At 34.7% G+C, this 26,429-nt stretch overlaps 1 protein-coding gene and 1 pseudogene across 1 annotated transcript in view; both read right to left on the bottom strand.

Moving 5' to 3' along the window:
* LOC111400319 (cytochrome P450 CYP72A219-like) overlaps positions 1-3,748 on the bottom strand; it is a 7,602-nt gene extending 3,854 nt beyond the window's left edge. Inside the window, exon 1 of the mRNA XM_023027735.1 lies at positions 3,739-3,748. Within this exon, the coding sequence (XP_022883503.1) occupies positions 3,739-3,748 (10 nt within the window). The remainder of the gene's footprint in view (positions 1-3,738) is intronic.
* Positions 3,749-16,374: 12,626 nt separating this feature from the next.
* Positions 16,375-24,579, bottom strand: LOC111401320 (annotated as a pseudogene).
* Between the last annotated feature and the right edge of the window lie 1,850 nt (positions 24,580-26,429).

Raw genomic sequence — 26,429 nt, 5'->3', positions numbered from 1 at the left:
ATAAGTAAGTTCTAAAGTAAATATTTGTTTGTGCTGGTCATATTTGGAGATGAGTTCTATCTTACTGTCAAATAAGCAATTTTCTAACTTATAAGTTAGAAAAATATAATTTATCTAAAGATGCGGGCCTAAAGAAAATGATCCATGGTTTTAATATCAACTTATGTGACAGGGGGTCTAATAAAAAATTGTTAAATTGTTAAAATATTTGTAAGATGCCGCCGACAGGAGCTAATTGCATTGGAATGACATTGACTTTGTAGAAATAGTTTACATTATTATCTTTACATTATTGACTTTGAAATGTGTTGCCGGCAGAGCAAATGGAAAAACAAGAACGTTAAGCACAGGTACTTTTGAATAGCGGAACTGCTCGATAAATGAGTCCTTCAACTCAAGATTACAGATTTGAAAAGACACAAAAGATGCTGGTTTAAATCCCACGTGGAACGATGAATGATATGCCCCATTTATACTCCTATATATAAGTTTTCTTCGTATTCATACATCTCAAAATCATATTTTTTGTCTTGAATTTACCTCTTAGTTCGTATTAAATTATTTATTTTAGGTTTTTGGCCACTATGATATGCTCATGGTGTGTACGAAAATACTCCCTAAGATAAAATAAACATAGTTAAATCTCAAATGAGTTTTAAATTGGACACAAATAGGAATGGCAAAATACCCATCAAACCCGATTCGGGATGGGGATTACCCCTTTAATCGGTTAATCAGGGCGGATACGGGTAATTAGGGATGTAAGTGGTCCGATTTTACTGGTTTTTGACAAATTTTCAAAACAAACCGTTTAAACTAGTTTGAGAAAAATCCAAACCTAAATCAAACCATTTTAAACGGTTTGAAAAAAAAAAAAAACTCAAATCTAAATCTAATGGTTTGATCCAATTTTAAACCACAGATTTCGTCATATATTTTTTTGTCTGCCTACTTTTATGACATTAATTCATTGAATTCAATATATATTTACATCTTAATAGCAATAAATCTAAAACAATCTAAGCCCTTGTTTGAACCAATTTTTTGGGACAAAAAAATGAAAATTTGGACCATTATCCCACAAGTCCAATCGTATTTGTTGACCTGTTGTTTCATGCGTGGGATCTAGCCTCTTCTTTAACAGTCAATTTTCTCATTATGATAACATGGAAAATATGGCTCGAACAGAAGCTAAATACATTTACTATAAATTTAAATATCTAATAAATCAAAGTGAAATCACAATAAACTAAAACATAGTTTTTTCATTTTTGTTCACCTTTTTTAGGCTAATTACGTTATGATAACGTACAATACAAGTTTACTAAACGAGATATAAGGTCCAAAAAACATAATGATATCCAACAAGATCTCGTGATCATCATTTATGAAAAAAGGTTACTGATTAGATAAAAAGAATAACCAACTACAGTAATAAAGCATTAGTTTATAATATCTAAATATAATAATTACACAAGCTTACATTTGTGTGTTACGAAACGCATTTAATTTTAGATTCTTACCTCAGTTTGCTCAAAAAAAATTATTGATTTGAAACTTTATTCGTAGTAAATATTATCACTGAAGGCCTAGGATCTCTTTGTCTCCAATTTGGTGTAATAGACTACAATTCAACTTTAAAGAGTGGTAAAAAATCTGAAGAAGTGTGTGTGGTGTCGGTGATTCAAGACTGTGTCAGGTGTTGGCTGGAGTTCATCTGAATTCTAAAGAGGAAAAGGGCTTTCGATAAATTATGTTAGTTTTGAGATTATTAGATATAAACTAGGATTATTAGGTAATAATAATATATATGTATTCGAAAATTAGAAATTGACAAAAATACCCACAAATGACAAAACTATTGAATTTTACATATTTGGATGAATTTTCAATTTTTTTTTTATATATTTTTTGTCGGTCCGGTTTGGTTTTAAAAAATTCTCAAACCTAAACCAAACCATTTTGAACGATTTGGTTTGGCTCAAAACCATTTTGTTGATTGGATCCACGTGGCACCAAACCGATTATTTCTAAGATGCGATTTCGATTCGATTTTTTGATTTTGCAGTTTTTGCTTACAACCCTATGAGTAATAGGGGCCGTGCCCGCCCTGCCTTTAAAAAAAAAAAAGAATTCAATACTTTAAATGAAAAAACTGTTGGGTTGTGTGCCCATATAATATATTTCAGTGTCATAAAATAATCGTTTATAATAAATAATTTGTGGTTTTATTGCATTATTTATTATTGAGCATGGAAATTAAAGTGCATATGATCACTTGAGATAATATAAATTTGGTACTTACATTGAGAAATACAGTGTGACACAACTTATATTTTGATCATAAATAATTTATTCACAACCAATGTATAAAGGTTGACACTTTGTATTGAAGGTTGTAGTGTTGACCGATTCACTATCACGTTTGTAATTTGTCCTTATTATAGACATAGTTAAATGTGACACTAGTATACTTGGAGTGTATTGAACGGATCGCGTGTGGAATTTAATTCTATAGCATGACCCTGTGGAGAATTAAATTCCACTAGATCGCTGTGTATTTTATCTAAATCCCTAAACATGATTACGTATATTTTTTTCTTGATTTTAATGGTTCTTTGATTTATCAATTGATCAATTTGATTGATCAAATATCTCAATAAATTGGGAACTTGAGCATGGGTGGAGTAGAGAACATGAATTCATGTCGGGAACCGTCATCCTGAAAAATGGGTAGAGTGACTATTTAAATATTTTTCGTTGAACGGTTAAAATATGAGCTCGGTGTTTAGCGATAGCTAAACTTTGACATCTGTGATTAGTTTACAGGATCGTTGAAGAAAATGAAACTTAAGTCAGTGAGAATAATTAAAGGAACAAAACGATCATTTATGCTTATACGTAATTATCGGATCTCAGACGAGGATAAAATACATACACATTAGGTCAGAAGAAAGTATTACAGATTTATTGACTTCTTTGATCTTATATATTTCGAGAGTTCAGTCTTTTATCTTTAATGAAAAATTAAAGACTAATAATTAGATTGGGTGGTCTAGGGTCAAAGAGTCAGGATCTAATTATTGGAGTTTGGATAATATAAGTCCGATCAGATCCCTATAGTAGCTCCATAAAGTATTGAAATTTAATTGCGGTAACTATAATAGTTTTTGGTTTAATTGTAATTACAATAAAGTTTTGTACTTAATTGTAATTACTATGAAAGTTGTAAACTTAATTAAAATTGTAATTAAAGTTTTAGGACTACACATGTAATTAAATGTAAACTAATTGAATTTGGACATAAATTTTAATTAGAACTCCTATTTGAATGTAGAATTATTATTGTATAAAGATTGAAACTCTTCTACCTCTATAAATAGAGATTCGTTGGATCCTAGATATTCTATGGAATGGAATTATACAACATTCATAATACATAATTTCACGGTGTTCAAATTTTGGATAGAGAAAAAATTATTTTTCTTAATTTTTTAATTGTCCAGTTCTAGAATTGGTTTCTTGATTTAATTAAAAAATGGTGCCTACCCACCGATGTAATCTTAACTTGGGATAATACCATAGAAGACTTTGAGGTTTGAAGTATCAAGATCTTGGAATTAAAAAGTTTGAAGTTCGTGATCCAAAAAGTTGAAAGTTCGTGATCCAGAATTTATTTAAGAATTAATCATCGAATTTAGGTAAAAATACGAATTCTTTATTTTTGGTATAACATACACGTAAACATTTAGACGATCTTGTTTATTGAATTAAAGAAATTCTTAATTTCTAGATAATTTCGCTTTCGCATTTGAACAAAAATTTCATGAAATTTTATTAATTCTAATAAAAGATGACAACTAAAATTATCTAAGGAACGTGATAAACAGTAAAAATCTTAGTTTATTAAATATATTCGAATAATTTTACTTTTAAAAATAAATTAATTAAAAAATTAATAACTATATTATTGTCTTGCTTATATGAGGCAATAAAATAAATTATCAAAAACTATAATAAAAATGGGTACGTAAACAAGACAAGAGCTTGGCCCCGCCCTACCTTAAATGGATAACGGGGAGGAAAAATGCTTGGCGGTGTTGTCCCGTTGCTAACCCTAGACACAAACATTGAGGTACAATTAGGATCCCCCCGGCTCCCCTATGTATGACTTTAAATTAAATAAATAAGTTTGTCTTATTAAGCTCTTCTTTGGCTTTAATTTTTTGTTAAAAAACATTTCAAACTCATTTTAGAAGATTGAAAATTTTTATCAACTCTTTAACCATTTATTTAATCAACTCTATCAAAATTTATTAAAACTATAATTTTTTATCTAATTTCAACATTAATTAAATTTATGTTGAACCATGCTGGAGTGATGGGAGGCTGATCGTCCCTCGATAGAACCTCACCAATAGGGGGGTGGGGCCTTTTTTTGGCGCGGGACCCACCCCAATTGGTAGGGTTTTGTCAAGGGGCGGTCAGCCTCCCGCTACACCAGCAATTTCCATTTATGTTTGCTTTTGTCAAAATTATTGCCTTGGGACTTGGGAGACTAGTACTACTTTGTTAACTTTCTTTATTCCAATATTTCGCTTGCACATTAATCTAATGGTGATATTATTCATTATCATTAGTGCCAGGCATCGATCTAAGTGACAAATATATAACATTAAATAATAGGTCTACTTAAGTGCACTATCACATTATTCATTTAAATGAACTTATTAATAGTGATAATCTAAACTGATGTTAGATAACATTATTTTACCTATTAATTGCAGCTGCCTAGACTAATGATAAATAGCATTAATCTTTATCTAATCCCAAACTATATTATAAAAACTTAAAGTTGATATTACTCTTGGAGTAGTAAAAGTAGGCAAACGAAATGAAAAATAGTTTAGTTATAAGTATGTTTAAAATTACTAGTTTTTTTTTTGTCAAAAATTAAATATAAATAAGTTATTCAAATATGCAAGAACATCTCCAAAAAAAAATCTCTAAATACAAAATGCTCTTTATTTTAAAGGGTTAAGAGAATATCTAAATGGCACTTTAAACATAAATTTTTTTTATATTTTAAATGGTCAATCTTTAAAATTATGCTACAAGAGGCTCTTCAAACTAATATTTTAAATATAGAGAGTGAGTTCTCACTTTTCTATAATTAAATGCATTCAAAATCAAATTTCAACGTAGGAAAATAATATATTAATTTGGAGGGGACTTAGTGAAAATAAAATATAAGAAAAAATAATAATAATTTTTTGGAAGTAGTAAAATTAAGTATTGAAAATAAAGAGTTTCTTGGAGCACTTCAAAATTTTGACTCTCTAAATTTATAAATGCTTTATAAATCGCAAAATATGTTTTGTGAAAATAGAGAATCTCTGGAAATTGTTTTGATATTTAAAAATATGCTTCAATAAAATCTCTATTTTAACTTTTTAAAATAGAGGGTGATTTTGACTCTGCAATTTTAGATAGCCAAACTCAATTTAATAAGTCACAAATTTCATCTTACATTATTTAAAACACATTTATATTGATTGGATGGACATAGAAAAAAGTATGTTAAATAAAATATGAGAAGAAATCAATAAATATTTCTTGAGAAAAGAAAAATAAAAAACCGGATCAAGAGAGAATTACTGGTGTGTATAAAAATTTTAAGCCACTAAATTTAAAAGTACACTCTACAATGCATAACATACTCTTTATAAATAAAAAAATCTCTCAAAGATACTCTAAGCAGAAAAGTAAATTTGCGTATAAGTATAAAATTAATTATTAGCAAAATAATTGTATAAAGTTAGAAATTTATGAAAAAGTAACATAATTACTTATGAGTGAAAATTCACTTATTAGTTATTAAAATTACTTATATTAGAAAAATCACTTATAAGTTAAAATTACTTATTAAGTTAAAAATATCTTTATGTAAAGATTTACTCATGAGTTAAAAAAAAAAAACAACTTATACGTAAAGGAAAGTTATAACAAAATACATAACTTATAAGGAAAAAAGCCCTAGTAAGTGAAAATTTTACTTATAAGTATAAAAAATACTTATAACTAAAAATTCACTTATAAGTAATAAAATCACTAATGAGTAAATGTACATTTTATGTAAGAAAATGTATATATAATTAAAATATATAGTAATGAATTCTTTTATTTTTCAATACTTGTACATTTTTCTAATATAGTGTAACACCAAACACAAACAATCTTACCAAGTCCAAATATAATTTAATCCTTCCGAATCCCATCTTTTATCCTGGATTGTATGTCAGACGTGTCCCAAGTGGAGATCTTGTTTGATAGAGATTAAAATTAGATTTTTAGAAAAGTTTGATAAAAATTGATGAAATATGTCGTTAAAAAATTGGGATCCCATGAAATCCATAGTTAATTTGAATTTTATTTATATTAAAATCTTGATTTTAATACTATAAAAGTGGGCCTGGATTCTAATTTGATGAAGGAAAGATGCGAATTTTAGAGTAAATTACAAAATTTCAGGTATTTAAAAATCAGAATTCAAAAATCAGGGGCCAAGTTTTATTATTCACAATTCAAGTATTAATAAAATAAATCAACCAATTTCAAACCCTAATTTTAACCCCATTTCCCGTCACTCTCTTCCCGTCTCTCTCTTATCTCTCTAAACACATAGTGACAACAGCCAATTTCTCTCTAGCATTTTTGTGCAATGCAGTGGCGCCGATCGATCCTAATATGATCGACGCCGGCAGACCCCATTTCTCTCCAACGTTTTTGATTAGTGCGACAGCTTCGTCGAGTGCGAGCAACTTTAGCGCCGTCAAGCTACTCGCACTCGACGCTGTAGATGACGGCGCTGTAGTGGTTTTAGATCTCACGCTGTAGTGGTGGTGACAATTCGATGGCAGCTGCTGCAGTCGCTACTTGAGTGTATTATGGCGGATTTGGTTTAGTTTTGAATGTGGCGGATCTAGTGGCGACTATTGTGGTTGACACTAGCAATGGTGGTGAAATGAGAGTTGGAAGCTGCCTTGGAAGTGCAGCATGTGGATTTGGTGGCGGCGAGGGAGGTGGATCTGGTGGCGACGACGAGGGTAGAGATGGTGGGGCAGCGCTATTTGCGGTGTTTGAGATGACAGGGCTGGTCATAAATGGGTGTTGGTTGGAAATGGTGGTTGTAGTGGTGACGACGTTGCAGTGATGGCTTTTGTGGGGGTGTTGGCTTTGTATCTGTCTTGTTGGTGGTGAGGTGGTGTTAATTTTGGCGGCGGGAGTCTTGACTGCGATGCGGCTTGTGGTGGTGAGTGTTGGTAGTAATCACAAGTGTTTTGGGGATACTTTTAAGTTAGACCCGGTCAAAGGACCTAAATTTTACTTTGACTTTCAAAATCATGAATATTATGACATTGGCCTCTTGTATGGTAAAAGACAAAGATGTCCTTAAATGTTTTGTACAATTACAAAACAATATATTGTTGAAATGACTATACTACCATTTTAGTTAATAATTGAAAATCAAACACTTCCCCACTTATAAAAACTTCAAAACGAGCTTCCAACACAGAAAAAACTCTCGTCTTTTCATCTGCTTGAACCTCAAAATCTAGAAAAACTTTGAAACGTTGAAGCCGGAAATTATTTTCATATCAATTACTTCAAATCGGTAAGTACATTTACGCATATTTAATTTCGTTTTCAGTAAATTAGTATACGTTTGAATAGAGAAATTTTATGTCAATATAGTAGTTAGCATAAATTTTTTTTAACAGATCTTACCTATAAAAAAAAATTGAACAGACGTATAATATTTTTCTTTAGAACCGTATTCTCCTGCGCAAAACAGTCGAACAGTCGGCTGTTTTGGCTGTTAACAGCCAAACAGTCCGACTGTTTCCGACTGTTCGGCTGTTAAACAGCCAATTAACCGACTCTGCACTGATTTTTTCTTATAATTAATAAATGAAGTTGATTAAATCCATTTCCTTATGTAGATATGATAATCCCCGTCTCTTATTTCGGTGATTTCGAATTGAATGAAAATAATTGGTGGGAATGGAGATGGACGAGTGACATACGTGGTTGTATTACAATTCCATAACAGAGAGTACACCATACTTAGAAATGTACCACGATTTGCAAAATAAACTGAATGTCGATCAATCTCAATACGATATGCAATTGAGATATCTATACAACGGTTATGGGGATTCATCCATTCCGATGCCATCAGTATTCGTTACTAATGATGCTGAATTGAATTATCTATTAGAATTGAATAAAATACATCGGACTCCGACTGTTCTTGGTGTAACTTTAATTACGAAGGATGTTATCAATGGTGAATGCGAAGATTCAGATAGGGCGGATAACAATGATCGAGGTTTTTGGGAGACAGTGGAGATAGTTCCTGCGGATGATGTGGTTATTCCTGAGACAGTTGCTTCTGATCGTGATGTCGTTGTTACGCGCAGAATTTCGTCGACAGTTGAAGACAATGAGAATATAAACGAGTTTACAAATGATAATTTGATTGCTTTATCCCGACAGAGACACGAGCCGAGTGGGAGCTCACAGGTTGGAACAAGTGGACCGTCCTCCAATTCTTCCCGTGTGGCTCCCGATGATGAGGACTTGCAGGTCGAGCGACTGTTTGAAACCAAGAAAGATTTGAAGGAAGCTGTGCACCGGTTGGCATTAAAATATAACTTTGAGTTCAAGATAAAGAAATCAAACAAGTCATTGTTGACAGTTGCCTGCGTCGAAGACAGTTGCAGTTGGCGCTTGAGAGCAACTAAGATGGACACGAATGAGTGCTTCGTAATTCGCAAGTATTCACGGGAACATACTTGCGAAGTGGGAATTCTTCGAAACGATCACAGGCAAGCTCGAGCGTGGTTTATTGGTCGACAGATAATGCACAAGTGTCAGGATTCACGGACGATCTACAGACCTTCGGACATCATTAACGACGTCCGTCGAGAGTACGGAGTGGTCATGAGCTACCAGAAAGCGTGGAAGGCCAAAAAATGTGCGTTGAAAGATTTAATGGGATCGGCTGAAGAGAGCTATGTTAAATTGGCTAGGTATTACCATAATATGGGGACAACTAATCCTGGCACAACATTTTTTATTGAGACGGGGGCGATAATTGTTTGAAGTATTTCTTCATGGCTCTCGGACAATGTATTCAGGGTTTTCGAAATGTAATGCGACCCGTAATTCTAGTTGATGGTACAACTATGAAAGCTAAATATCAAGGCAAGTTAATTATTGCTACATGTCAAGATGCCAATATCCAAATTTACCCTCTTGCATTCGGCATAGTCGACAGCGAAAATGATCCGTCCATGCGTTGATTCTTTTCCAAACTGAGGGAAGTGATCGGGGAAGTCGAAGACCTTGCCTTTGTAACCGATCGGGGACAGTCTATAATAAACGGTATCGCTGAAGTTTTTCCTGGGGCACATCACGGGTATTGCATGTACCATATACAAGGTAAGTTGAAGACTAGGTATCGGGGCACAGGTATCGTTTCATTGTTCAGGAGAGCAGCCGAAACTTACAGTGCTGAAGAGTGTAATAAGTTCATGCTCGAGATAGGAAGTAAATCATTACCGGCGTTGGAGTATCTGACGAAGATGGGGATCGAACATTGGGCGTGGTCATACTTTCCAGGACGTCGATACAACATGATGATGTCGAATAACACGGAGTCTCTCAATGCATTGTTTAAGAAGAATCGAGAGTTATCAATTCTCGCAATGATTGATAACATTCGTAACAAGCTACAACAGTGGTTTCATGACCGACGTGCGGCATCACAGAGTTGCAGTAGCGTGTTGGCCCCAGCTCAAGAGGAGAAACTGTTTAAAACTGCAGAGGTTGCGAGGAAGTTGAATGTGGAAGCACTAGATGAGTTTCGCTTCTCCGTGCAATGTGCACGTAATACGGCATATATGGTGGACTTGACTGATAACACATGCAGTTGTACGAGATTTCAGTTGGAGAGTTTTCCATATGAGCATGCAGTTGCAGTGGCCATGTATCGAGGCTTTGCTGTGAGAATGTTATGCTCTTTGTATTATACGACTGAGTGTTGGAGAACAGCATATGCTGAGACTATATTTCCTCTGTCGAATGAAGTCGAGTGGGAAGTTCCCGAGCACATTCTCCCATTTCATAATTTGTTGCCACCAGCAGTTGAACCGCGTGGTCTTGGACGTCCAAGTACATTTAGAATACCATCTACCGGAGAGTTTCCTCGACCGCGTAGGTGTGGCAGGTGCAGAGCCGTAGGGCATACTCAACAATTTTGTACCAGTCAAATTTCCCTAAATGAGGATTAGACAGGTACGTTAAATGAATAATATTTCCTTTTACTTTACACTGTTCAATATTTGTTTTTTATAAGTCTTCGATGTTCAATATTTATTCTTGATAAATGGTATTTATAATGATTCATATGAAAAAAATAGTTCCATACTTGGCCTACGTGTAAAATAACAAAACAAAAAATATAATTAAATTTCCAATGTAAATGTTATATACATTGAACACAAATTTACAATTATTTCATAATCACAAAAAATAATTAAATTTACAATTGAAATGTTACATATGTTTAATACAAATTTACGGGTCAGCATTAAATTCAAACAAATCACATGCTAGCTTCTTTCTCCAGTTCTGTATCCACGACTGGTTGATTCTATCAACCTTATGCCCTATACTTAAAAATTCGACGTACTAAATGGCAAATATGCCGCAGTCGCCGCTACAAATGAACAAGAATGAATCAATTCAGTACTGTGTAAGTAAAAACTAAATTTGAAAGATAAAAACAACAAATTTCAAACACTTACCTTACGGACTGTCGCGCTGTCGTCGTGTTCCGAACAATCCGCAATCTGTCCTGTACATTTATCCCCGCTCATCCGGCCATAATAGGAACAATTACAGCCACGGACTCCAGGTTTTGCTCCAACTGGCCTTGTGTCAAACATGAATGATCTGGGTCGTACACATATATAGTCGAGTCAACAAAAACGATCTCCAGCGTAACATAGTGTTTATTGATGCATGCTGGAATGTACATATGTGTACAACCCTCCCATGATTTTCTCCCGACACTCGGTGACAGTCCTATCACCCACTCGAGCATATATTCTGGCACCGTGTACTCGTTAACCATAAGTTCGAGCGACTGATACTCTATGGTAACGGCACGCAAGAACTCGGTGTTTACTATGACTCGACCATGGACATCAAATGATTTTGGATGTCTTTGAGCTCGATCTCGTAGCAAGTCCATGGCCAGGTCGATGTGCTGCTGCAGTAAACACCAAAAAAGTATGAGTTATTCATTTAATAAACACAAAGTGACGTATACATAAAATACAGGAAATGAATAGTTCACTTACATCGTCGGCGAGCCAAGCTCCCTCAATGGTGATATCGTGGAACCACTTGTAAGGGTCCGAGACCGTCCTTTGACCTATCGTGCGGCTAACTCTATAAAAAATAGGGAAATGTTAAAATATGCATAGACGAGTTAGCGTACAGTACTTTATTAGAATCATACAATACTTACCCGAGGATACTTCTCCGCCACTCTGTCTTGAACGCTTTTCACTTGGTATTGTCCACCTCCCTGAATAAGTTCGGGTGCGTCCCATCGATGAACGTCCTCCTCTTGGCTTCAGCCGTGAAGGGGGAAACAACATACTGTGACGGCACTCTCAACCTCTTGCCGACCACCTGCTCCGTCTCGTCAATAGCATGTCTCTTACCATCAATCACGCTCGGCGTCCTCTCGACCTCTGGGGCCACCTCCTCCGCCCCTCCCATCAGGGCCTCCCCTTCGCCGCCACCACCTCCGTCCCTCCCGTTGGGGCCTCCCCCTCTATCGCCACCTCCTCCGTCCCTCCCATCGGGGCCACCTCCACCATAGACAACCACAACGACTCCAATGTCTCATCACGCCAAAAATGTGGATGACCCCCCTCTCCATCACCATCTCTACCACCCTCTCGATCATAATCTCCGCCATCCCTTTTGTCCCCCCATCGTCTGTCGGCTAAATCTCCTTTAAGTGCCGCTACTGTATCCTGAAGGTCGGCAATGGAAGATTGTAGTATTCCAACATCATCGGATAGATCGTAAACCCTCCCTGTCATATAGTCGACATTCCCTGCCAGATCGTCGACCCTCCCTGTCAACTCTCGTCCCAGATCATCGACCCTCTCCGTCAAATCTCGTCGTAGCGCGCCGACCTCCTCCGCTATAAATTCAGTTAAATGGGCATACAAATCATCACTGTGTGCCGGAGACACATGGGGAAGGTGTTTGGACGGAGGTGATACCAATGGCGGCTGCGATGCCCTCGACGGAGATGATGCCAATGGCGGGGACGATACTCTCGGCGGAGGTGATGCCAATGGTGGCGGCATTACTCTCGGCGGAGGTGATCGTGGATCAGCTGGACTTCCCTCCTACATAAATAACATTACAAATTATTCAATATATTTATACGTCGATGATATTCAATAAATTATATTTCATTCACATACCCAATCTCGGTCCAAGCTCGGATCAGACGCTCCTCGTCTGGGGTGTGCGAAACGCCTAAATCCCGCACAAGACCCCGAGCCTCCTCTTCCATCGACGGTGTCAACTCAGGTATGACTTCAAGCTGACATATTGACATTTCAACTACTTAACGATCATGTAAACAAAATTTTAAACTACGTATAGTATAAATCACAAATGCATAATACTTACCTGAGGATCGTCGAGGAAGGCCGATAACTGCTTCCCAATGGGACATTCATCTGCTCGTGATGATCTCTAATTAAGTATCCGAGTGCAGCGTGTCTCCCCTCGCTGCGCAAAGCGAGCCCCCAATACAGGGACTGTCCCATACATCCAAATTTGTAACACATACACTTATTATGCACAAATGTAATATACTAAAACTTTAACTTTGATTATATTAAACATTTACCTGCATCGATAAGGGCAATCCATATGTATCGTATTTACGCATCGACCCCCTGGGCCTCGAGTGTGCTCTGGTAAAGACATGTACAGTGTTTTCGTAGCATCTCCAACCCCATGGATAGTTATTGGACGCATCGATGTCGCCAACAACTTGCAAATAAAAATGTCGATGGCAGTCTTCTTGTGATGACACCTCATCACACTCTCGAGGATGTAGACCAGCCCAAGCTTCAATCTATCTAGCATCTGGTCGCACCCCCTGATCGCGACCATCAAGTCGGGTAGAAGCATCGACCCATGTCCCTGAAAGTATGTCTCGTACAGCCTATTGCTTCTCTCATTGGCTGTATCGTCGCCCGTAATCCTTAGTCCAGTGATCAATGTAAACTCAAATGTCGAGAAACTGACGACCTTAACCCCGAGGTCAAACTGGAGGGAATCGCCGTCGACTGGCTTTAGAAGCCGACATAGAAGTGCATCAATGATCTGTCCTGAGTATTGCACCTCTCGCAACTGGTACAGTGGCCATAAGAAGGACTGTTGTAGTATATCTCTGTGCTGATCATCGAGCAGCTCCAACATAGCAGTAAAACTCTCAAAACTACTATTCCAAGTAGCCTTCTCCGCCATCCGTCTCAACTACCCATCTAAATGATACTCCATCCTGCAAAAATTCAAATGTTAGAGCATTGACCAACAGATAACAAAAGAAAGCACAATCTCAAACAATCAAGGGAACCGAATTCTAACTACCATACAATACGCATTAAAATAAATTAGTTATAAAGAAAATTAATCACAAATATTATATTTGAAAAATATATTTTAAAAAAATCAAATTAAATACATTTTCAAAAAAATTAAAGAATATAAATATTATTTAAATAAATTCGAAACAAAATCAAAGGTAAAAGAACAATACAAGGAAAAAAAGAATTGTTAATTTCAGACAACATTATCTATTCAATTATTAAATTATATAAAAAAAGGCAATTATAAAAATTAAAGAAATAAATAACATAATTATTATTTAATCAAATTAAAATAAATTAATTATAAAGAAAATTAATCTTGTAATCATTTGAAAAATATATTTACAAACAAAAAATTTCAAATTAAATACATTTTAAAAAAATTTAAAGAATATTTATATTATTTAAATAAATTTGAAAAAAATTAAAGATTATTTCATAATTAAAAAAAAAAAGAAACAACACAAAATTGTTAATTAAAGATAATATTCAATTATCAAATTATATAAATAAAAGACAATTATAAAAATTAAATAAATAAATAACATAATTACTAATCAAATAAAAAATTAAATTAATTACAAAAATTATAAAAAAAATAAAATTAAATATATTTTAAAAAAATTAGACTGTTAACAGTCTGGACCGACTATTAACAGTCGGCCCACGACTGTTAACAATCGAGTTAACCGACTGTTAACAGCACCGTCTTTCCCGATTCTGGCTGGAAATCGCCATTGTCGACGCCATAGATCCAAAAATTACAAAAAATATCACATTTTTCATCCCAACATGCCCAAAATCTAACACTACTCATGCTCATGATCTAATTAAACCGAATATTCATCTAATTAAATCTAATAAATCTAATATTATTCAATAAATTTTCAACTAGAACTCATACTGTGCGAGAAAACTAACTTGTATTTTTTTCGGTGTAGATGCGTGGTCGTCGATTTAGCTCACTACGACGGTGGTGTAGTTGGCCGGTGGTTGATCGGACAATTTTCAAGTGAATTTGCGTCGGTTTTCTTTTTTGGTCGGTCGGTTAGAAAATTAAGATTCAAACAGTCACTAGCTGAAGGGTAAATTCGTCCTTTTAGTGTAAAGTTTTTTTTTAACTTAATTTCTTTTTTTTTTTAATTCATTTAATGGGTCAAAGGCCAATATAAAAATTTGCTACAGTCGAAAGTCCATTTTCGTGTATTTCCTCAATGTTTTGATTGTTTGTGATCAAGAAATTGACACACGTGACTAACCATTTAGTTATCTCTAACCAACTGTTTAAGTGTGACCTTAGAATTTGACAACTTGTGACCAATTAATTTGATCTCGAAATAATTCATGACTTGTAAAAAAAAAATTTTACCTCGAAATAATCTAACTTATAAATTTTTTTCTATGACCTCAAAATATTTTGTGACAAATTAATTTGATGATATGTGACCAAAAAATAAACGTGTGATCTATAATTATGAATTTGTGACAATTAATCGAATAACTATGACTTCCTTATATTTAATTAATAAATATTTTCAATTAATTATATAGATGTCGGAATTCTGAATTTTTAAATTATGTACCTGATTTATGAATTGGTGTAAACAATACACCTGAATTATGAATTTGTCCCCGAATTTTATGTACAGCCTGACATATATGGCTGGTAAGTGGGCTGAATATCTTAATTTTCCGACTTCTCAAACAATTAACGGTGTCACAACAGGATGAAACCCCATTATTAAATTAATCAATTCTTTCCAAATATAATTCAAAGATGTCTAGCTAATTAAAAAGACATATAGTCGTAGGACTTTATTTGTTTATGAATATTGAATTTTACTGAGCGGTACATTTAGATACCAATTTTCAAGATTGACTCTTTCAACAATTCAGATTTTATCGAATGCCCACATGAGAAAAAATAAATAATAAAATAAAAAAAATTCACAAACCTTGGATGAAAAATCTTCTCTTTCTTGTCTCGTCTAAATTTTCCAAATCATGAGTTGTCTAATATGGCTCCTAGCCTCCTAAGAACGTGTAACACCCTTCTCTCAATTAAAAAGGGTAAATATTTTTTATTACAATTGTTTAAGCCTCATTTTGGACCCAAAAAGCAAAAAAATAAGAAAACAAAAATATATATATTGTGATTAAAAATTAAGAGATCTTTTTCGATTTACGTGTAATAATATTTTATAGGAAAATGTAGGGTTAAAAATGAGTTTTGAAAATATAAGAACCAAGCATAGGCTAAAATTCATCTTATTAAAATTGCAAGTGTAATTCTTTAGTGTAAAGCCTAGGAGCAATCATCACCATTTTGATTATATGTGTTTTCAATAGGCAACAAATAATTTCCACTCCTACTTTCTAAATCTTGATCATAGATGGACATGCGTCTACTGCCATTTTGTATGATAGCACCATGTGACTAGATATTGTAAGGCCGCGCCTTGCAACACTAGACCCCCTCTTTGGCCGATGGCTCCCATTTGCTTGTAATTGGGCATGGCCACTCAAAGTTGAGATCCTAAAATTATGTAATAATATGTAAAACAATACGCAATAAGCTCACTCTACTCTCGAAAAGATAAAGTACAGATGATCGATGAAATGAGTGTCATGAAACATACATGGGATAAAACCGAAAGCCATGCACCAGTCGCATCCGTGTTCTAGGACGCAACACAACCATGCTTTAACAAAAACCAACTTGTTTTCAAGTTTGAGCAAGGTGAGTCAATAACTGCACTACAAATGCACCATATTCTTGGGCAAGTAAAAAATAAATTTAAAAAAAACAAAATTTAACAAGAAGGTTATTGCTCTCTTTGGACCTACAGTGATCAAAACATAAACTGCGCCTGATTTGGAATTCTGAAGTATGTTGCTACATAGAAGAATATGGTAGAAGCTCAAGATATGGAAGTGATATAAGACAGATGCCAATAAATCAAGTGTTACTCTCCGAATGGCATGTCCTGAAAACTTCACCTCGCATAACGTCTATTGGCATGTGTTCGTGGGTGTACTGCTCAGGACCTTGATACATGCCCGTCTTTTCCAGAAGACGAAGTGATTCGTCCCTGCCAAATCTTGAAGCATACAGCTTGAAATACTCGATGTCCTAAATGAGCCACAACAGCATAGTGGAAACATAATTAGAGCGCAATTATAGTGTATGCTAACATCATTTACAAACTCCCATTCCCAATAGAAATTAGAATCAGATAGACAATGTCCCTATACCAGCAATTGGTAAATATCTAACAAAACTCCCCAAGTGACATCCCATATATAAATTTGGAAAACTATTATATGGAAACATAGAGTCGAGGGGATCGGGCAAAAATGCACCACCAGGAAAGGCATGTCTAAGGGTGCACAAGTGTTCCGTTCTACATGACAGCTGCTACAAATATATCAATTGCTTTCAGACCAAATAAAACACACCAATAATATTACATTTGTTGTATAGAACTCTCATAACAAGTTAACAACCCTAAGGAGAAAGACCAGTGCATTGGGAGCCTTAAACATTCAATAAGGAATTTCAAAACTCTAGAAAGCACCATCATGACTGCATATAAAAATAAAAATACGACACATCTTAGCGTATAGAATGTTACAATTAAGACATGGACAGAAATAATCGAACTCGAAAAATTACCTGCAGGCCACTTAAAAGACGTTCTAGTCGTAAAGAAGCAACAGGTTCCTGAGAAGAAGAGAACACCTGACCAGGGTAATACAAGACCCCATCACCTGGAGGGAGGCCACGCCTGAAATTAATCTGGAAAAATGTGTATAAATGTTAGAAATGTCAGTGACAAGCGATCAAATTATAAATTTAATGTAAGTAGCATGTGATGACCTCAGCACTAGGAGCCGTAGCTTTCTCATAGCAATTAGCACCCCAATACAGAAAGCCGGTTCCACCTTCTTTCCATACACGCCACATTACTGCACGGTGTTGTGTGCCTCGCATCCCTAGGTGCCAGTTAGGATGCGGATCGGATGGTCCCATGCACACATAAGTCCACCACTCCTGTGAAAAGCATATAATTCAGGATGATACAATGGGAAGAACAAAGCCACCTATGGCCAGGGTTAATATTTTTTACTGGCCCATATAATAGGTCAAGTCATGATTCATATAGCCCCACTTGGAAACATGGCATAGAAACTTTATAAAGTACCTCCACTTTAGTTGTATACTCCATTCGAATACTCAATACAGTATGGAAAGGTATTTTGAAAATATCAAATAAGAGAAAGATAAATGTAAAAAAGTAGACATTTGGCCTAGAAGTGATGGTTTTATTCTCAACTAGAATCCAGCCTGTGATGCCTATTTCGTCCTGTGTTTTTTGTAAAAGATTGAATAGTTTCCATCATTCTAAATATCCCTCAGAGCAGAAAGCTTTAAATAGCTACTGTTATCATTTTGTTTTTTATGCCATATATTTACCATATCATCTTCTCCATCATATTGTATGATACATTACAAAAATAAACAGCGTGATGCATTCAGCATCATTTCAGTGATACGCTAACATCACTTATTTCCTCGCCAAAACCCAACAGTTCAATTTCAAAATAAATAAATATCTTTGAACAAAAAGAATCCACCCGCTCCCCCTTTCTTTACCCCCACCACAAAACAGCAGATGGAAAATATGACCTCAATCACTTGGTATAGTAATTCATGAAATGGAGAAAATCTTATGAAATGTATGTGCCTCCAAATACAGTGTCTAAGCACATCTTATGGCAAATCCCTAAAAGTTCTCCCAGAGACTGCGCTTTCTCCATATCAAGGACGTGCTCATGAAAACGTTACCTCACCATTTTCAGGTTGTATTTTTGCAATGATATCCTTTGCCAGATCTTCACGGTTACCAATCACCCATTCACTGCAGGGGAGAAACAACACTGTAAGCTTCTACTAGCAACAGATATTGGAGACATGTCAACTTCTTTTCATGTCAAGAAAAAAGGAATCTAGTTATCAACCATAAAGAAGACGACTTACCTGTTGAAAACCTACTTTTTTTTTTTTTTTTCCGTGTCTCATTAGTTGGAATGGTAAACCAAGATTCATGTCATTATTTAATATTAAAGTATGAGTTCTTTAACTACTACAAAGTCTACGGCATCCTTTTTGTCTATAGTCACACTTTTCATCTGATCGTGAGCCCTTACCGGGAGAAGAGAAAAATAGGGCTGTTGAATTCATACTTCAGGGGGAGGAACAGATGGAACCGTTTACCGAAAATTATAATCCATTCTAACATACAGTATAAGAAGGCAGTTTTTCTTTCCTACGTGCACCAAAGAGAAGAATACTTCTACATACACACCTCATTGTGTGAAATTCTTTCCTGCTTTTACAAGGTGCAACTGCATGAAGGGTACATAAAAATTGAATCTGAAAAGATGTGAGTTTCAGTCTTCCACATCTTTTTATATATATATTTATACTTAGACACAGTGTAAGAACACGATGACAGAGGAAGAAAGCATGGAGGTTTGGGAAAGGGAGAAATAGAATGCTCCTAGATAGGAAAAGAAGCTTCTTTCTTTCATTTTGCCTAAACATCATCATCAAACTAACCCATATGATCAATATATATGTCATCAACTACATGAATCCTTTTTCACCTCGGTCTTGAAGACCTAATGCAGTCAAAAGCTTCTCTACCAAAGCAGGCCGTGTTAATTTTGGTCTACACCTCCCTCTTTTAATTAGGTCTACCAGAATCATATCCATCTTATCAACAGGAGCTTCATTCGGTCTATGCAAAACATGTCCAACCACCTACACTTTTCTTGTTATAATTTATCCTCAATAGAAGTCCCCCCACTTGTTGGCATACATTATCAATTATTTTCTAATTTATAATAATATGGCCACACATCCATCTTTAATGTCCCAACCGTATTCATAGCCAAACCTAAATACCTAAAGAAGTTGATTTGGGTGACAACATGAATGGTGACTTACATTAATCTTCCCACTTTAGTGTTTCACCGCTGTATCTATAAACTGAGCAAAGGTTGCTTTTTCACTCAATCATGCATAAGAAAGAACTTCGATAAGCCCATTAAAGTTCATATCTTCCACTTTGGAAGGAAGTAAAATTTAGGCCAACCGTAGGTTGAACCTCCCTATTCTCCTAAACAAGGTAATTTAATTCCTAGCGGAGGTTGAATCGCACTATCAATATTGCCTCGTCTTCCGGCTGCACTGAGAATAACATAACAAATGGATAATGGATGTTTGCAAGAGGAGCAAAAGAAATCTCTACAATTAATAAGCAGCAAACTCAAATTATTTTTTCACCTCTCAAAATCTGTACACATCATGATAGGAGTTTAGCATTTAGAAAATATAAGAGTGAAGGAACACACATTTTACTAGTACAAGATGCTCAGAAACTTCATCGAATGCACTTAGATCAAACAGAGTATGTATTAACACAATAACCAAAGTATCACAAGGGAATCAGTTAAGATTAATACCTTGTGCAATATATTTGAGTATGGGGACGAAGAAACTCTGGAACTTTAAGAAAAGCCTCAAAATTATTGGGAGCCAAGGGAGAATCATTTGGTCCTGCATAGAGTTAGAGAGCATATGTGGACACCTCTTACATGACATCATAGCTGAGTAGACTAGTCCTCGGGTAATTATATAAGTAATTGAAAAAATAGGATCAACCAGATAATAAGACAGACACCACTAACTTGATATCATGCTGGGCTCTAGATTTTACTTACTTTGTTACTACTGCAGTTCACAATAAAGCTCTGATGTCTCATATCATTGCCATTGAATTAAACGATAATGTCAATACATGGGTAATCTACTGTGCTTGAACTGCCAGAGTAAAGCCATAATAAACTTGGGTAGCAGATAATTACATGTTCGGGAATTAAAAAGAAGCGAAAAGTACCCGAGTCCGTCATATTTATGTTTAACCAAAGAGCCCAAAGTAGACACATTAATACCAAATATGCAATCCACTATCAATGAAAGCATTAAAAATAGTGTACTCAGACTAGAAGACGTTTTTATTTAGTATTTTCCGGTTCAAGAATTATTTGCAGATGAAGAAATGTCAAAGGGGCTTCTTAATTTCCAAATAGATCCTCTTACATCCATATATAAACGCTGGTTTATCAAGAATACAAAAGCAAAACACTTTGAGAATATCTTTACTTCCAATTTCTAAAAAATCGATTGCATGAATAGATAAGTCTGGCAAATAAAAGCACATTGAAAAGAAATGCAAGTCAAACAAATTATAAGAATTGAAAAGACCAACTGGTGAATCACCGGAATAGTAAGTGGTCATGATACGAGCATCAGGAGCGTAAGCGTGAATGTCACTTGCCATGTTCCGAATACCATGATAATGTTCACCAAAATAGAAGGCTCATTTCTAGGGAAATGGATATGCATAGTATTTAAAATATTTGAGGTTCAACAAGTACAGCTGCTCAAATATGCACATGTCATTTTTCAATACATATAAATGTGGTACATGACCTGAAAATCTATTACCATGTAGGCCTGCTTCATTCTATTACCTGGCCATGGACAAGTGTAAGTCAGAACACGCATATTCTCACCCCACCTGCAGAAGTATGGGCTGATTTTATATTGAAGCAGCCATTTGAAATGCTGATCCAGTGCCTCATACCACTTGCTGCTTCCATGTTCAACACCAAAACGGTCTTCAATAACCGTATCAGATATCTGAGTAAATTTAAGGAAGACTATGCTCATGAATCTTTCACTCTGCAATTGCAATACTTAATTCTGTTTTTCGACATTAGCAATCGCAACAGTTACTGTGGAAGTCTAAAACATTAACAGGTGGTCACTGTAAACAAGAATATAGAAATGGAAAAAGATAGATTGGCATGAAAGGCTGAAACAGACCAGTTATCAAATTCAGATTTAGAAAACAACATAAAAGGCACGAGATCTGGTTTTTTGTCATTTTCTGAACATAGTTAAGTTGGAGAAAAATGCAAGTCGGTAGTAAGTGTTAGGCTCTCACTCAAGCCTATTAAAATTTCTAATAAACCCTTTCAACAGATTCTGCATGATTGACAACGCATTTAAGGAAATAACTAGACTACAAAATCTTTTGATGTCTAAGAGACAAATCATGTTTTAGGGTGAATATAGCAATCAATTCCACCGTACTAGCACCAGTGTTCATGTGCATTAAAAAAAGAAAGAAAGCAGGATACACCAATAACAGCAGGAAGGGAAGGTGTTGCCGGAAGAACAAAATCCCAAACTGTCAAAGTTAGCTTCAGTCGTATTGAATAATTTGTAATAGCATCCTCATCCATCATATCCACCAGCCCATTATCTGTAAACAAATCAGAAAATGGTGGAGATAGAAGAACTTTTCTCAAAGATGAGGTTGCAGATTTCACTCTTTCTACCTAAAAAAGTAGAAATACAAGAGTAGACGTATATTAGGTTTAAATGCAAAGCTTTAAATGATGTATTAGTGACCAAAGAACCCACCAATTCATCCGGAGATTTTCCATCAATGGGCTCAACAACATCAAGACAATTCTTTAATTCTCCATACAATTGATGCCTCTCAGATTTACCCAGAAACTGTGCTGTAGATCTGTAATGAGTTAGAATGAATAAATGTGGAAACAATGTGCTTAGATATCCAAATCAATGGTTTGAAGCATTTGTTGTTGACATCAAAAAACTAAGAAGTAACTATGGTATGTAAAAATCCAGTATATCAAAACTAATAATTAACTGAAGTAAAGAGGAAAGACTATCACTCTGCGACATCTCCAGTAGCAGTGATTATGACTTCTCCTTCATATTGACCTGGGGGCTGTGCATTTGGAACATCAACTGAAACCCAAATTGCAGTTGTTTCTCTGCAAAAATCATGTCATAAATTTTTTTGTAACTATAGTAATCTGACCACTGTCCAATTTAAGGTGAACAAAATCAGTACCCTGGATAAAGGTTTAGTTGAGTGAGTGGCATTGCTAGGGGCACAAGAGCATCAGGAACACCTAAAACAGGCACTACTCGCCTTATTCTCAATGATTCACCAACCACCAATCTGTATCACTGACAACATTAATTTAAATACAAATTATAAAAGAACGGAAATTTTGCATGTCCAACAGACAAACCTATCCCCAGAAGTGGAGCACAGATCAGTACATTGGACTTGTACGGTCCCAGCAATACCCAATCCAGCCCAAGAAACTTTTGGACGTATAGCTATTTGGACACTTTCCCTCTCATTTCTAGCTGCCAAGAGAGATATCTTCAAGGTAAACCATGTTAGGTGGCAAGGGAATTATGAAAACTAGGTGCATTATAACAAATTCAAAAGGCAGCCTCCCAACAAGTTTAAAATTATTGGTTGCCTCAACTATGTACATAAACAGGAAAATGGAAATAGAAAAAAGGAAATAACCAGAATAAAAATATCAATAACTGGGTATACAAGCTAATGTATGTAGGATTCCAAAGGGGAGAATAGAAAAATAAAAAATGAATTGTGGATGTAAGACATATTCCAACAAGACTCTGACAACGCCTTAATATATAGATCACACAAGCATACTAAGAGTGTAATCATAACAAGACTAATACAAAATTTAGAAGAAGATCAACTTGATATATTATTAGTACACAAACCTAATTCGAAGAAACTTACGGGCTCCAATGCTCGGGGCATATCTTGTGGTCCAACATTGGCCGTGCTCGGCATGCACCACACGTGTAATAATTCTGAAGAATGAACTTTTGTAGGATCTATCATCCCTTTCAGTAAAGTAGGATCACGTGCCACAGTTTCACTCCATCCATATGCTGTCCCACCTCCTGCAACACCTTCTACTGGAGGCACTATCACATCCTGATGATCTCCTGCACAATAACATAAGCTCAAGTCATAAATTAGCACAAGAAATGACTACCCAAGGAAAAAAATCCAGTAAACACATTTAGCTCACACTTCCAGAAAAATAAACAAATGTCATAAAGAGCGCTTTAAATTAACATGTGCTTTACTATTAAACAGAGAATTCCAAATACGCGTGGACTAGATGTGTAATGTATGTACATATATGCACGAAAATGACATCCACTAACCTCACTAGACCATCTCAAAACATAAGTTAGCAAACAAATGATGAACCAAAAATAAAATAATGTACATGTATATACGCTGCAAAATATTCGCATCAACATTGATCGTTTCCAAACAGAAGTCACAAAAGCTGAGGCTCTAGCTAAGCACATGAACAAAGTTAAGAAACAACTTTCCTTTTACCTTAATTCATCAATATTCATACTACCCAGAAAAATCTCACATTGATAAATTAACTCCCAACACTAAGAGCTCATCAGAAAACACACAATCAATCGGCAATAGCAATAACCCTAAATAAAATATAATCCAAAAAATATAACTAGTTAACCTTAAAGGTATAAAGAGGTTAATATTTCACGTGCGAATGAATTCTTTAACATAAAAGCTACAGTGCGAATAAAATCAAACAGGCAGGAAAGAAAAGTATAAACCGAACCAAAAATCAGTAACACTGACCAGAATTCTCCATTACTGTTGGTTAACGATTGGCTTTCAATTTTTAATTTTTAATTTTTAATTTTTAATTTTTTTCCCTTTTATGTACTTGTGGGTTGATTTTCGAGAGAGAGAGCAAATTCTACGGATGGTCACAATTTGATCGATCTTGGAATGCAAAAAGTGGAAGCTTCAACTGATTGTGTGGGATACCGGGAAAGTGATAATGACACTCCTAATATTGCTAGTTCCACTCCTAAATATTGTTCTCCCTTTTTTTTTTTTTTTTTATTTAAAATTTCACTTCTAATTATTTTACTACACAACAGTTTGAATTTGATTTTTACTCAACTAATATATAATAATTACATATTTTACATTTTTAAACTTAAGTTCTATTTGCCTACCATTAAAGTAGGAAAATTAATTTTAAAATAGTGATTTTTCGAAAATGTGCGTTTAATAAGTAGAAAAAAGTGTTTAATTTACATACAAAATATTTTATCACGAAAATGCGTGGATGAGCATTAGTTTTTCTCATACAAAATAATAATAATAATAATAATAATAATAATAATAAGAAGAAGAAGGAGATAGATAGAACTTTTCTCATATTGGTTGCCGTGCACTAACACAACGGACTATTAATTCAACAATATAACGTATCCATTAGATAATTTTATCGTCACTAACAGTTAACTTTATATCTTTCGTTAATGAAGTGTTTTCACTTTTACTTATTTCAAAAAGGTTGACTTAGCCCCAAGGCCAAGCATGAATAAAACCTCTTAGTATTGTTGTTTGTAAATTAAGTTCGAGTTTAGATTAGAGATTTGAAGGAAGAAAAATAAAAATATTTTGAGAAAATGAAAAACTAATTATGGAATAAGAATGAAATTATGAACCTTAAAAATTATGTATGAGTGAAAAATGAGATGAAATCTACATTAACTGCTAAATTATTGCAATGGTGGACATCACAACACAAATTATTTATTAAAATATTTATTTATCTACAATTGAATTGAAAATCATAATATAGTCGTCCTAGTAAAAAAAAATATATTGAGTTTTTAGATGCCTATGGAGAGTTGAGCATCTATGATCGTCGACCGTGTTGTCAATTTTAGCCTAAAAAGATATTTGGACTCGATCCATGATATTTTATACGAGTAACGCTACATGTACGGGAGAAAGTTTCACAAAATTCATACAGGGGAACACTTGGCCGATTTTGTTGAAATTTGACAATTTAAAAAAAAAAAATTGCAAATCAAGCGCTACGCTATAGAAAGTCGGTGGAATTCCCTGTACTTTGGGAATTTTTCATTTTATATAGCCTTCGTTTGGTCCCCATTTTGTGGAAAATGAAAATGAGTGAAGTAGTGTTTTTTTGAAAAATGAATAGCAATTATTTTATAAAAGATTGTATAGTTGAAAATAAGAGAAAGAAAAATGAATTGTAATGAGGGCCAAACGGGGCATAATGACAGTACAGACATTGTCAAGTGCTATACGCAATTCCATATTATACTAATTTCTAATTTGGGTACGTGTGCACAAATCAATCATCCACGTGTAAGAATATTCTTAAATATAAGTCAATAGATTTCAGATTGTACTTCAAAAAGGAAAAAGAAGAGAAAAGAGAGGGAATTCCCATTGAATGAGGTGAATAGAACCGTCCGATGACCTTTTCAGCGGATAGTCAGATGGCCGTCCTTTTCTTGGAAGCTTCAAATAACTTTCTCTGTCCTTTATATTTTCTTATTAAACGGATGGAAGAATTCGTCTCCACCTAAGCTGGCGCAAATATGTTCTTATCTTTCAATTTTTAATAATTTCATCCTTAATTACATCTTAAATTGCACAAAACATCAATTTCATCAAAGTTCTCAATTAAAAAAATTGTGAAAAAGATGAGTGTACTCTCCTATTTAAATAAAAATTAAAAATTAAAATAGAATAAATAACTAGTTACAATCATAATACTAAGTGCTTGTTTGATAGAAATTTTGTTAGTTGATTTTTTGACCGTTAAAAATAAAGTGGTTCC

Source organism: Olea europaea, chromosome 10, assembly GCF_002742605.1.
Source record: "Olea europaea var. sylvestris chromosome 10, O_europaea_v1, whole genome shotgun sequence".
Taxonomy (NCBI): domain Eukaryota; kingdom Viridiplantae; phylum Streptophyta; class Magnoliopsida; order Lamiales; family Oleaceae; genus Olea; species Olea europaea.
This window is presented reverse-complemented; position numbering and strand designations above follow the sequence as displayed.